Consider the following 14,794-nt stretch of genomic DNA (forward strand, 5'->3'; position numbering starts at 1 on the left):
GTTAAAATAATTGTTAGGTTTACTTAATTTTATAAATCAGAAGCCCCCACCCAAATCATCAGAAAGCAAATGTAGCACTTTCCCAAATGTTTTTATTGTGAAATGAACCTTTTTTTTTTTTTTTGACAACAGTTTTAGGTCTTCCTGTCTGTCACTGCAAATTACACGTATGGCATTTTTCATCAGAATTTGATCATAAAGATGTATTTTTTTAATTATCTAAGTAAATTAGGTTAAAAATGATGATTAATTGGTTGTATCAACAGTGATCTCTACTCTTTGTCAGCCATATCATTGAAACATAAGTACACTGACTAAACTTGTAGCTCTCTAGCCAGTCCTAGCTTTCCTAGCCAGTATACGTTGGGAGCTGCTGAAAACAATGGCACATGCTGAAAGGGGGGGGGGGGGGGGTCTTTAATTCTCATAAATATTTTTTCAATAATTTAGAGAATTCTAATTTCTCAAATGGATTCTCTGTAATTTTGGTGGTTGTCTACACGTTCATACTCTCATACATCGTTCCTTTGTGTATCCTGATCTACTACAGGGGATTTATGAACAAAATAAAATTATTTTAAACTTTGTTTTTAAAGCACACTTTAAGGCAGGATGCAGCTGTTGCTCACTATACATTCCTTGCTGAACATATTCAATTCAAAGAAAGTTTTAATACAAAGCCTAGAGATGACATCTCTAATCTAAAGCTAATGCTTTCCAAGATGTATTAATTGCAGTCATAGTGATATGAACATATCAGAATTTAAAATATGGATGGAAATTAGAGGCTGACTTTTTTTTCTTGAGCCTTAATGGTTTTCTATCAGTGTAATATCAGTGACTCTATGAGTGGTGAGAAATATCGACACCATTTCTGTAAATCAGACAAAGCTCTGTACTAATTTATAGCAAACCTTATCCACTGGTGCACAACTGATGAACAGAGTTTCTTGTGTATAAAGTTTAAGAGTGCATTCATATTCCACTTAATTCTTGCTAAAGTTGAAGATTTTCATTTCTATAATATGTATATGAATTGTAAACATTCACAGTGTAAATACTGGGATTGTTTTTTGTATGGCAGTACCTAAAGCCATATTTCAGGTGTATGCATACAACATGAAAAGATAGTTCAGAAAAATGTATGAATTGATAATTATTTGTATTGCTATTATGTGCTCATTCATTTGGAGTTAGACATCTCTACAGCACAGATGAAAACAGATGGTAATGTTTCTAGTAGTTCAATGAAACTTAATTATTTTCTAAACAATCATTCATGAAAAATGGGCACATTACTTAGTGTTCCTGGTGGGGTAGCACACGTTACTTTTCATTCTTTTAAAGATGTAAAACACTGTTTGTGACTCAATTCTGAAGGTATTTACACACAAAGCTGAAGCAAATGATCCTGTTTGATAGGATATCCGGACTGGTATATGAATTCAGAGAAGCAAACCAGGCACTTAACATCACTAATTCACAAATGCCTATGTGTGTCATATCCATTGACCTCAGTGGAACTTCCTTGATTTTTCAGTGCTCGTCTAGATCATGGACAACAAAATGTGTAGCAAGTGAATATAGTGTCCTTTTATTTAGGTGTAGAAATGATATTTTAGTCCAAGGCAAGCATACAGTCCCTGCAGGAGATAGTCAGAAAGTGAATAGCAAGCGTGTCAGAGCTAAGTATCACAGTTATGTGGGCGAGGCTGGAGGAGTGCAGATTTTTACTCTCATTCAGCACAAACAGAGGTGGAGGAATATAGTCTTATTCCATTGCTGGAGTTACCTGGGGAATATGATTTGTGTCACAATCCATTTAGTATTCTTTCTCTCTTATTTTCTCTCTACCTTGCCACATAGATATGCATAAACTCTTGGAAACTTATCTTCCTCAATTTCCTTAGAAAAATTTACAGAAAACACTGTTGCTAGCATATAAGCTGTAGCTTGACCTGTTCTTTTTGCTACTCTCAGGTAAAGAACCTGGCCTTACAGACTATTCCAGCATTAACTGGAGAGGGAGATATGTCCAGAATGACTCCAAAGAGAGAAATAAATCAAGCAAATCAGAATATTACTGAATAAAGCATTGCATAGACAGAAGGAATTTGTTAACAGCTAATGCAGTGGCTTTGTTAATCACACACACCAAAAAAAAAAAAATAATAATAATAAAAATAAAAATTGGATTCATCACTGTGTTCTTTTAGACAAAGCAGTCCTGATTTTAAAGACTGATATTCAAGATTTTCAGTTACACAAAAATTGTATCCCAGTGTTCTGTACATGTATCCTAATGTATGAAAAGTAGTTTGTGGAAGTTTTAAATCTATAAGGATCGTTAGTTTTTAGCCACAGAAATCAGGGCATGCTTTCATGGCATTCACTGTGAGATGTTCCCGCAATTTAAACAAAAAAAATACATCACAAGATGTTGGCCTTTCTGAACTGATCCTATGTGGGCTTCCCACAGGCAGCAGCTCTCCAAGACCTGCTCCCACATGGCTCCACACCATGGGGTCCATCCCCCAAGAGCAAACTGCTCCAGCACAGTTTCCCCACGGGCGGCAGCTCCTCCCAGACCTCCTGCTCCTGCATGGGCTCCTCTCCAAGGGCTGCAGCTCTGGCCTGGGGCCTGCTCCTGCGGGGGCTCTCCATGGTCCACAGCCTCCTCCAGGCCACATCCACCTGCTCCACCGGGGCCTTCTCCACAGGCTGCAGCGTGGAGATCTGCTCCATGTGGGACCCATGGGCTGCAGGGGGACACCCTGCTCCACCAGAGGCCTCTCCACAGGCCGAAGGGGAACTGCTGCTGCCTGCCTGGAGCACCTCCTGCCCTCCTGCTACACTGACCTTGGGGGCTGCAGGGCTGCTTCTTGCTCTTCTCTCCCAGCTGCTGTAGCATAGCTCTCCCAGAGGCCCAACCAACATTGCTCAGTGGCTTAGCTCTGGCCAGCAATAGGTCCATTTTGGAGCTGTCTGGAGCTGGCTCTGATCTGACATGGGGCAGCTTCTGGGCTCTGCTCACAGAAGCCACCCCCGCAGTCCCCCTACTACCAAAACCTTGCTATGTAAACTCAATACAGTAATGCATATGCATTGAATTTACCTCTATGTGGAAAGATGTTTTCCTCAGGTTTTTTATCATCGTTGTCTTTATGAACGTTAGAAGAAAAATAATATTTTACAAATAGGCTTATAGATAAAACACTGGTCTGAATTAACATTATATTGCTCAGTTTCTATGCCAAAGCTTCCTCTTATACCAAGTTTGAACAAAGCAATATTAAAAATCAGGTCCTTAACATTCTATAGGAAATTTGCTTTACCTCTAATACTGTTTGGAGGAAGGACTAGATAGATGGGAATCTGAGGCAGCCATCCCTAGCAAACAGAGAAAATACAATTTTGCTAAGGAAGTGGGAATGCTGACAGTACTGCATGCATGATAGTGGGTCAGAGGCCAGAGCATCATGTGTCTGAGTTAAATGACACTGGGCACTCACTCTGTTCATAAGCTTTTTTGCAGCTTATTTTTTTCTGCATTCAAACTGGGAACTCACAAGTGTTTAAGCAGAACTCTATGCTTCTAGCTAACCATTTGCAGTACCTGATAAATTCAATTAATATGGTGTTACAAAGTAGTTGGTGTATACCAGCTGCAGCTTATCAACTAATTACCATGTTAACAGACTGCTGGCAGCGAAGACTGTTGCTTACCCCACTACCAGACAACAGAGATAAGGATGAACAGTACTTTTTGCTGGTGTTTTCTAGCAATCAGTGCAGAGTGAATTTTCATTATCTCTTGCATAAATAGTAGTAGGACCATAGCTGCTAATTTTCAGCTATTTGCAAAGACCTAATTTAAACCTCTGCATAAACATTGCATTTTTTAGTGTGTCATTTGACAGCCTACAAAGTAGCAGGTGAATCCTGACAAGTTTGAGAAGTAGGTATTCTCTAAGGGTATTGTTCATAAATGGAAGCAGAGAAAATTCAAGGCAAAAATAACCTGTAATGAAGATGAATGGACCCAGAATAGTCTAACCTTAGGCTATTCCAATCTAACTATCTAAAGACTTGAATGAAACCTTGTTCTGCTGTGTTGACATACCATTCTGGCCTATAGGTTTCAAAACCTGCACTTTTTCTAAGGTTAAGAACTGTAGTCTAGATATAAGACTTGGATAGTTTTAATGAAAACTGGTGTAAACAGTAGTAAAGGGTATTGTGAACATACCCTTTAAAATCTTACGGAAAAGGGATCATGGAAAAGTAAGATGGAAGAAGTGAGAACATTCAGGGAATCACCCATGTTTGCAAAGATGAATGCGGGTATATGCATCTATAGATCACTTCATGAGCAAGAATCGTTCCTTGATCTGTAGGTCAAGCCATCAGATTCCTCATTCTTTACAATGACATTTTGGTGTTCCCTTGCAGAAAATTGATTCCTAATTTAGGTGGTAAGTTTTGTTTTGTTTTGTTTTCTTTATTTTTTAATGAAATTATAAGAAAAATAGTAAGCAATGAAGCCTCGGTCCTCCAAAGGACCTGCTGTCCTCCTCAACAGCAAAGCTTTCACTTAATTCAGTGGGGCCCAAATGTAATTGTCACTAACCCCACAAGTTTTTGGTTCAGTGAAGATGATCTAACAGTTAGCTGCTACCAAAAATGTGTTCCCAGTGCCCTTGCCCTTTTGTGTTTTTTTTGTTTTTTTTTGTAGTAACATGGGTGGGTGTTCATCTGACACTTCAGGGAGCTAGAGCTGCAGGCAACTAACATACTGGTTTAGTTGTCTTAACTGAGTTGCCACAATTGGAATTGCTTAGCTCAAGCTTGAAAATATGTTATCAGTAGTAGTATATTATTTTTGTTTAGTCTTCCTTATTTTATTTGCAAGAACATTTTTTTCCCATTTAGGAATACTTCAATTCAAAATCTAGACCACCCACTGACTGCTGATCAGTCAAAATTTCTGAAGCAAAGTAACAAATTACCAGAGATTCCCCAGAACACACACAGAAACAGGATAAATTACTTAATTTGGAAAAGAAAGAAGCAGAGATGCAAAGATGAATGTCACATGTAGGAGTGGGGAAAAGTAGGACTGACAGCTGAACTGGTAAAAGGAGAAAGCATCCATATTGAAAGGGAAGGAATGCTAAAAGAGGAGCAATACAACTGAAAACGTTAACAAAAAAAAAAAAATCATAGAAAGAGCACAGAGATGAAGACTGCTAAATATATGAAGTGATATATTGGTTCAAATCTTCCATTTTGGCTAAAATTAAATTCAATTTTGCAGAAAATGTTTTCACAAAAGCTTTTTATCAAACTATGAAATGTTCCCCTCTGCTCTGCAGATCATATTAACTTATAAAATCCATTGATTTGGCATGGTCCATCAATTGCTACTGTGCCAACTTATCTCCCTTTAGATTTATTTTGACATTTAAAGAAGATTGAGCCAACAACTCTCCCACCTCTCAACTACAGGGAAAAAAAAAAAAACAACAAACAAACAAACAAAAAAAAAAAACTACCTGCAAAACCTTAAGGAGCTGGTAGAATTTGTAAATTATTTGAAGTCAATATACAGCCAATCACTGCACTTGGAGGTTAAAACTACATTCAGTGCAAAAAGAGAATGTTTTACTTCTTAATAAAGGGGCTACTATTTTTACATGTAGATGGTGTTTTGCTGCTAGACTACTTTTAATAGTAGCTAAATTAGTGTCGCTTTAGAAGCATGTTAATGTATTATGTCTTTCCTACTAAGGACCTTTAAGATTTCAATTTCTAGGAAGCAAATAATCTGGCTTTGCATATCAAAGAGTAGAACAGCTACTGTAATATTTTTTTCTTAAACACCTCCAAAAGTAGGTTATTTTCTTGCTCCCTCAAACTCAGCAAGCATTTGATAAATTTCTTAGAGCAAATGCATTGGCGTGAGTTCAAGATGGCAAAAACACTCAGCTCACAAACACCACACCTTTCCACCATGTCTCTGTGGGTTGTGTATGCAGCTCTCTGCTCCCATTCTCTTTTAATCATTGTGTTACAATGGTTAAGAAGTGCAGCATTGCATGCACAGCAATGAAGCTAGTTTTGTGGTACCTCTCTCACAAGGGCTTATTCATGCTTTTGAATATAGACCATTTCAGATCTGATGCGAATTTGTCACTGAGCTACAGCAGCTGCATGTGGAATCACCTCCTACTTCTTCCCTCCCATGACAGCTGAGTCATTGCTGGGCATCCCCTGAGGAGCCAGTTTTTGCCCCCTTTCAAGAATCATGTGAAAACAGGTAGGAAGGCAGCAGGCTGAGATACCCCTGTATTTGGACCAGAATAGTTTTGCATAAGTTTACAGCCAATGCTCATCATGATTTTGCAATTGGGCTGCATCTGTCCCACCTGTTGTCAGGGGAAGAACTGAGATTTGTTTTTCAGACTTTTTTTTTTTTTTTAAATGAGAATTAGAAATTGCAGTAAGCTCAGACACCAACAGAATGCTCAGAATCCAACAATGCTGCATAAAGTTGACTACAAACAGGTCTACAATGATAGCACACAGAGTGAAAATTAGTATGTGTCCTGTAAATAATTGCCTTCATGCCTCATTGCAAATGTAGTAGTTAAACATTCTTGTCTTGTGAGTAATTTCCTATTCACAGTTTGTGGGAAGGTATAAATGTAAAGAAAACACATTTGGAGTCCTTTTGTTGGATTTTTTGTTTTGTTTTTAAGTCTGCTAATTTCAATTCACAAACACCATGGGAGCCTGCAATTCCAATTTTCTTTTCACAGTATTAATGAAAACTGGGCACTGAAAATAGTCAGATTTTTCCTGTTAAATTTTAAACCACTTTAGAAGTACAGTCAAGAATAATAACTTTCTAATCCATTATTACACAATGTTAAACTGTGTTCAATTGCTATTATTTCATGCAAAGTTTTTTGTAAGTGGTAGAATAGGCTTTTAAAAATCAGTCTGTTCTAAGCTGGTCTTTGAGGCAATTCAAAAATGCTGTTCATGTGCTGTTGACAGGAAGACTTGTGCTTCAGAGCAGTTGCTTTGAGAAAGGATCCTTGCACCACAAGATAACTTGTATTTCCTCTCACTGTTATGGCATGGTTTGAGCATAATTACGGTCCTAATGATTTTCTGTAGTTCTTCACTGAACTATCCTCAATTTAGTATAGATTGTTTCAGAATTTTTTTGTGACTTTTCAGTCTTAAATATTGGCATCTTTTTAATATTTAATCTTGATTCACCTCCAGAATATCTAGCTTCTTATTTAAAATTAGAAACTCCATATAGGATTTCTACTGCTATGGACATTAACAGAGACTGTGACCAAGTAGTAGCCAAGGTTTACCCATAGGTAAACCACTCTGCTGTCGTTCCAGGAGCCAATGACTCTGTCTGGTTCAGCTGCAAAGATAGTGGGTGGCATCATGCATTTCTCAAAGAGTTGGGATGTGAAGAGCAAGATTCCTGTAACCTGGTAATTGTTGCTTGCTCTCCACTGATATAATCTGTTGTGCTTGTCTGCAGTTGTTCTTCTCTTTCAAGAAAAAAAAAAAAATCCAGCTGGTAAATGCCCTAAGTATATCTCTGTCTTAGTCAACTAAAGGTCCTGGTTAAATAAAAGGCAGATGTTTCAGCAGTGTTGATGTCTGGGGACTTGTTTATTTACACAGGTTGCAGATGAAGTGTAGGCTGGCCTTTTCCTAGTGCCCTTTCCCTCCCTGTCTGAAGATCGGACACTTGCTTTATAGCATGTGCTCCACAAGTCTTTCCCACCTGAAATGTAAACAGACAAACCCATGTGCTTTGTAAAACTTTCCTCTTATTTTCTTCTTCATTTGTCTCAGGAGGCCCTGCTAGGTTAAATGCATATTTTAATGTAAATGGAAGAAAAATAGCAAGAAGTAATTTTCCTTGCTGAACTGCTCCTTTTACAAAAGTCCAAACAAATGTAGCAACAGATGCTTTGAAAGTGTTCTAAGTTTAAGTAACATTCATGTAGTTGAATATCCCTAAAACAGATGGGATAAATGAGATAATTGTGAAAATATTCTTAAAAATAAAAGGCTGCCATCAGGTGAGAGGCGAGAGTTTAGGTAATGTTGAAAAATATATCCTACTTGTTTTTTTCAGGTTGCAATGTTAAAAGACTATTTTCCTATAAGCAAGCTGTTAATCGTCATTTAGTGGACATCATTTGTAAAGTTAGTTGATGGCATTTGGCCCAAATGTCTGTTACTTTAAAGAGAAAGAGCAGCTGTTAGTCCATCAGGTATTGACAGAATTCATTCAGTTGCTTTTATTCATTTCCTGAAACCACGTACAGCAAGATAAAACATTGTCTCATTTTTAATTCACTCTGGAAATACTCAGGAGTCTTTGTTCTGAAACAATGCATTGTCTTTTATAAAGCAATAAATGAAAACCTATGTGTAAAAGGATTTCCATTTACTACAATAGCTAAAATGAAGAAACACGATCTAATACAGTTACTACTTTGAGACAGACCCCATTTCTTAGTAGGATGGTACCTACCATGAAATGAGAAAAAATCTTTGAGCCTTCTGAAGCGAAACTTCAAGATCTCTTGTGTAGTCATAGAACAGACCAATTGTATCAGCTTGCATTAACTAAGAACTTGCAGAGGAAAAAAAATAAAAAATTAAAGTACTGTTTGACACAAATGACAGTTTTCCTGCATCTTACTGTGGTGCCTCTGTTATTGCAGCCAAATAAAATGTCACCTTCTTTGAACCTATGTGGGATAACTGTCAGGAAGTGGCTTTCTAACATTAAGAACACAAATCACCAATACGAGTAATACCAAGATGGGCAGTGAGCTTCATTCTTTTCAGGGTTCGAGGCTTTTTCACTGTTTTATTATTCATAGACCAATTATGGATGTCTGTAGCTAGTGGCTGCTTTTAATTTTGATTGCCCAAACTCGTTGCAGTTGTCTGACAAAACAGTTTGTGTAGCATTACCTTTAATGTAGCATCCTTAAAATCATCGTCTTCCTATTACGTCTAGAATGCAAAAGAAAAGTGACAGTGGGGCATATGCCTTTGTGCACCTTAAACAAGATATTTCTCTAATACACTTCTTTAAAATGCTGGTTGTAGCAAGGGCTGACAAAGCTGAAATTACGAATATATTGTAAAAGTAGTGTTTAGCTGTACTCTTAGTTAACATTTATATTGTATTGACTGCATTTTCAGCCATGTATAATGATTTAAAATGTGGTTTCTATAAGCCAGCCTGGATGCTTAATGAAAGTGTTCTGCACCACTCAGTGGGAAGCTTTGGTTCACTCACTGCTCTTTTTTTGCTCCTGAGCTCAGCCAAAGCTGGTTGTGCTGGGGTACGCAGCCTCTCAGGGGTTGGGAAATGCTGTTATAATTAGAGGAATACTGCATAGACCCAAGTCTCTTCATTTTTTGTTGATAATACTTCATAAGTTATAGAAGATCTATCCCACCTGTTGCCGCTCAAAAATATTCTGTACAAGTATCTTCCCCTCCTCCTTCTGCTAAATGCAGTAAAGGAAATCATGGGAGATACACGGGCATTGTGTGTGCTGTGGGCATTTAGCCTACAAATTCCTTTTGGAATTAGCTTTCATTCCACATGGCTGTGGAAGGAGATAAAATATGCCAGACAACACAATAGTTCCTATCAAGAAGACTTCACAGTCTGAAGACACAGGTCAGTTCAGTTCATATCACAACTGAAAAGAACAGAATGTGACCTCAGAGGTGGGTTTTTATAAGGTTGAATCCTTGTCTAGTGTAATTTGAGAGGTTTTTTTATGGACATACAGTTGCTTGGAGGAACATCTGGTCAATGAAGAAAAGAGGGAAAGGGAGAAATTGAGTGAAAAGGTACTCTAAAGCATAGCCATATTCAAGGAAGACTGTGAATTACAAAAGAGATGGTAGACTTGAGGGTACTCTAAAAGAAATAAAAGTATAAATATAATTAATTTGAAAAAAATATTGAAAGGAAAGGAGAAATTGAGAAGCTGGTTGAAAGGAGGCTAAAGAATAGCTGAGGATCCTTTTATTTGTAGACACCTTATTAGTTGCTATCATTTATTATTATGGGGAATTTTGATTTTCCCCCCACATTTCATTTGCTAGTGTGTCTTATTATCACTGTCCTCACAATAAGTACTATAGTGTCGTTGTTGGTTTTTTTTACAAAAGATAGCCAAAGGAGAAGGGAGAGATTCTTTCTTCCCAGATGTTAGTGTTCTGGCATTTAAATTTAATTATTCCAGATGATTTAGACATTCTTTGTTTAGTAACAATTCTTGGAGAAATCATGCTTTTGAAGGCTAAAATTAGATTGTCCATGCTGTCCTCTTCCTGTTTACTCACATTAACAGACACGAAAATTGAATGGGCTGCGAATCTGAATGCTTTAGGAGTAGGGTACTTGGCCTGACCCAAGTGAGTGCAAATAGAATTATGCACGATAGTAGCAGGTAGATATTACTAACTCCTCAATGTGCAAACTCAATAATAACCTCTCCCTTATTTCATTATCTACCTACAGCAAATCCTACCAGGGCAGGAGGAGGAAGGGAGTATCCTGGCTCGTCCGAGGTGATTCGTGAATCCAGCAGCACAACAGGCATGGTAGTTGGGATCGTGGCAGCAGCAGCGCTGTGCATCCTCATTCTCCTGTATGCTATGTACAAGTACAGGAACCGAGACGAAGGATCGTATCATGTAGATGAGAGTCGAAACTACATCAGTAACTCAGCACAATCCAATGGGGCTGTAATCAAGGAAAAACAGCCCAACAGTGCTAAAAGTTCCAACAAAAACAAGAAAAATAAGGATAAGGAGTACTATGTCTGATCTCAACATCTAAAAGAACGCTTGTATAGAAATAGTCTTCATTTTATCTGAGACATAATACAAACTTATTTACTTTACTTTTTATGAAGCACATTCAAAAACAAAAGACAGGGAATGCAATCAGAAAGGAAAGACTGTTTTTAAAAACAAGCATTTCGTGCTCTTGTTTTTCAGAAACGGGAGCTGATAAATTCCCTAACATCCACAGTGTTTTCATTTACTCTGCCTGTCTTTATGTTGCTGGAACAGTTCTGAAAGACAATGATGGCACCACGCATTCATAAAGCAAGGAGTATTACTACAACATCAAGGCACAATATGAAACAAAACAAATTTAAAAAAAAAAAAAGGAAAAAAAATAAAAACAGAAAAAAGAAGCTACCTATGATTCTGGATTTAGCCAAAGTGCTAGTGCTTTCTTGAGAAGTAAGTTAGTCTTATTGTCAGAGAAGACTGTCATTATATATGGTGACTCAACAAGCAAACATAAAACAGTTTGCCGTCTGGTGCAGTGAAGCAGTGATTGGAAACTTGCATTTGAAACAAAGTGCTGGCTTTTCTGAAGACTTATGTAGAAATACTTTCAAAAAGCCCCTTTCTGGTTGTGAGGAAAATAGTATGGAGGCCTTATTTTCAAACAAACAAACAAACAAACAAACAAAATCTGGAATATAAGGCACATTTCCACAAAAGAAAAAAAAAAAAAAAAAGAAAGAAAAGGAAACAAGAGGGCATAGATGCAATCATTGGGAAATTTTCATGCACGCTTAATATGTTATTACATATGTTTATATAAAAACACATCTATATGTGCTTTCTGGACTGTGATAAGTGATGTTTTATAGCCTGTTGTATAGAAAATGCAAACTATATCTGCTCTTCAGCCATTTTTGGTAAACTCAATGTTATAAGTGTTGCTAGGTATAGAGAGTTTTACGACATCTGGAGCAACAGACCCAATTTAGTTTTTTTGCAGCCATTATAAATTGTCACAGACCTTTTTCCTTTTTTTTTTTTTTACTTTATTTTACAGTGTAGTGGTTATACTAAGGGGAACGTGTATGAATGTATATAAGAGTCAGCTAGTTTTTTTCTTACCTGTACAGCCTCTATTCTGTTGCAATTAAGTTCTTGTAGTTTGTATGAAAGAAGTGGACTAGAAAGCAAAAATATATATCTATTGTAATTTCTCTTCTCCTTCCTATCCCCATCTCTTGCTCCTGATATGCATCAATGAAATTGATCAGAACAGCCAATTTTCCTAGAAATATACTTTCATTAATTAGGTAAATATTTAGTGACTTACACTGGCCTTTGGCTTCCAGTCAGAGCTTCACTATGGGAGAGCATGGTTTGCCTTACAGAAACCTGTTCTTACAAAATTATGAGAATGATGAGTTTCGTGAGAATCTTAGGAAGTATCATACTGTGTTGATCTGACATTCAGTTATATTAACAACAGCTACTACAGCATCGGAGGGCAAAAGATCTAAAAAGACCCATTTTTATAATCCAGGCTGATTCTACTGCAGAATTTACCCCTTTCTCCAAAATGGAAATAATCTGAGGTGCATGATAGTACTTTTCAATGGTGGGCATTTTGGCACATAAAAAATCTTTTAGCTAAGTTGATTGTGTAGTATTGCAAGGCATCATAATTAGACAAATATAAGTTCATCATGTTTTGAAGTAACAGCTTTTCTTGCATATATAAAACATAAAAGCATTTTAGTTAAATGTAGTAAATATAATGCTATAATTCACGTGTTCAGGTTATTTTTTTTTCTAGTATTGTTTCATTAGATTCACAGCAATAAATCATAGTGTAACATTTTATTTACAAAGAAGTTCAAAGGGAATACATTAGACAGAAAGAGGGTAGTTCAGTTGAAATCAACCAAATCATTGGAAGGCCTCCTGGGAGGGAATATAGATGCCCACACTTTACAGACAGGAACAAGGAATTTAAAATTAGCTTTAAACATCAGGCACAAATCATTTTGTTGTGTGTTATTCACTGCAGCTGATGAAAAATGCTGGAGACTGGTACAGCTATCTATCTGGGAGTCAGAGCACTTGAAAAATACATGTAGCTGACATGAAAATGCCTCTCTTGAAGGTTGTCAACCACATCAAGGTGTGTTATGTTATATTTGTAAAATTATTATTTTTTCATTAACATTTACGGAGAAATGAGAACAGGTTCACAAAATCCATCAAAAACTCATTTCTTAGATGGTTGTTCACCTATGGCATTCATAATTTCTCCCACCTTTACAAGACAGCTGTACTCAGGGAAAGGCAGGGTTGGTATTCTGAAGGTCATTGCTGGAAGCAAGAGACTTGAGTTGGAGGCAGGAAAGAATTTGAAAGCCAGTTGGTTGTCACTTTTGAAAGATTTCAGTGCTTAAAGATACGTGGAAGAACAAGAATAATCAGATGACAGATCGGACATGAAAGAACATGGTTTGGGTGAGATGAAATTGTCTTTTCTGCGTGGTATTGATTGCATTAATGAAATAGCACAGTTAGGTCAACTTCCAGGCAGTTTGGTAGATTAATCTTTAACTAAATACATACATCAATGAAAAAAAAATATCTGCTACTACTCTAATAAGCAAACACAATTTTAACACCGTTTCTGAAGGTTCTCCTTTTCCTCTTTAATTTTGTAATTTAATAATAATAAAAAAAAACAAATATGGATGTATCAGAAGTGCCAGCAAGTGAATTTAATATTCCTTTGTGTTTAAAAACAGCAGCAGCAACAACAAACAAACAGACATAAACCAACTACCTAACATAAAATTGGATCCTTTCTCAATAATAACCTAATTTGTTTGACTGAGATGGCTTCATTTCTATGACTGTATTGTGTTGCCTTTTTTAACAAAACACTAAATAATGTGTGAAACTTTCAACCCTAAAACATCGAAGAGAGGCCCAATGCCCCTAACCTTATAGTGCTTTCTGTGATAGATATTTACGATTTTTTTATTTGTTGCAAGGCCAATTTATTCATTATTGGAAATGCTAAGCAAGTGGAATTTACTGTTTTGTTAATAAAAATGTTTCTTAATACAAATGATGGCTTGTTTTTTTTGTTGTGTTTTTTTTTTTGTTTGTTTGTTTTGTTTTTTCTTCCTCTTCACTTAGATCTGAGATACCTGTATGTTCATCTTAAATCAGTGAAAAAAATTGAAAGTGGCATAGACATTCATGTCAGCAAAAAGTGACCTCAGAGCTCTTTGTACACTTAAATGAAAACACTCTACAAGTCCTGTGTTCAACTTGCCCAGTTAAAGCTTGAAAATATTAATGCATTGTTGCATAGAATCACTTCATTTTAAATTTTTTATTTTATTTAAATCAGGAATGTAGAACTTGATATTCCCCTCCCCTGCCACCTCTAGACTGGAAAAACAGTTTTCTTCCTTTTCCAACACTTTCTTTTTTTTTTCTTCATTGATAGAATATGATAGAAGTTAAGGTAATGGGATACAGAGATAGAACTGAAAATATTTTCACTTGTCTAGAAGTTGGTTTAAAATTAATAGAAAAATTAACATATTTCAATTCTTCAGAAACATTTCTACATAGTAATTACAAAATTTCAACCAAAGCTAATCCTTTAAATTAGTATTTCCCAGTTTAGTGTGGCTCTTCAATTCACAGCTTAACTTCAAGCAAACATCTAATCCTACTGATTTAAGGAAGCATCTAAAGTTGTCTAAATGCATTACTGAATGTGGATGAGTTAGGCTTTTGGATCTAACTTCCAAAAAGAACTTAAACATGTATCTTCCTTACTCACATCAATACTCACATCAATTCATCTGCTTAATTAGGTATAGACTGAAGTAAATTAGAAAATTTAAGTTTG

At 36.5% G+C, this 14,794-nt stretch overlaps 1 protein-coding gene across 38 annotated transcripts in view; it reads left to right on the forward strand.

The window, feature by feature from the left end:
- Positions 1 to 13,996, forward strand: part of NRXN1 (neurexin 1) — a 709,571-nt gene extending 695,575 nt beyond the window's left edge. For all 38 annotated transcript variants that reach the window (XM_072035416.1, XM_072035414.1, XM_072035413.1 and 35 more), the window contains one exon: positions 10,604 to 13,996. In XM_072035416.1, coding sequence (XP_071891517.1) covers positions 10,604 to 10,911 — 308 coding nt within the window. In that variant the 3' untranslated portion in view covers positions 10,912 to 13,996. The remainder of the gene's footprint in view (positions 1 to 10,603) is intronic.
- The last annotated feature ends 798 nt before the right edge of the window (positions 13,997 to 14,794 follow it).

This window comes from Anas platyrhynchos, chromosome 3 (genome assembly GCF_047663525.1).
Source record: "Anas platyrhynchos isolate ZD024472 breed Pekin duck chromosome 3, IASCAAS_PekinDuck_T2T, whole genome shotgun sequence".
Taxonomy (NCBI): Eukaryota; Metazoa; Chordata; class Aves; order Anseriformes; family Anatidae; genus Anas; species Anas platyrhynchos.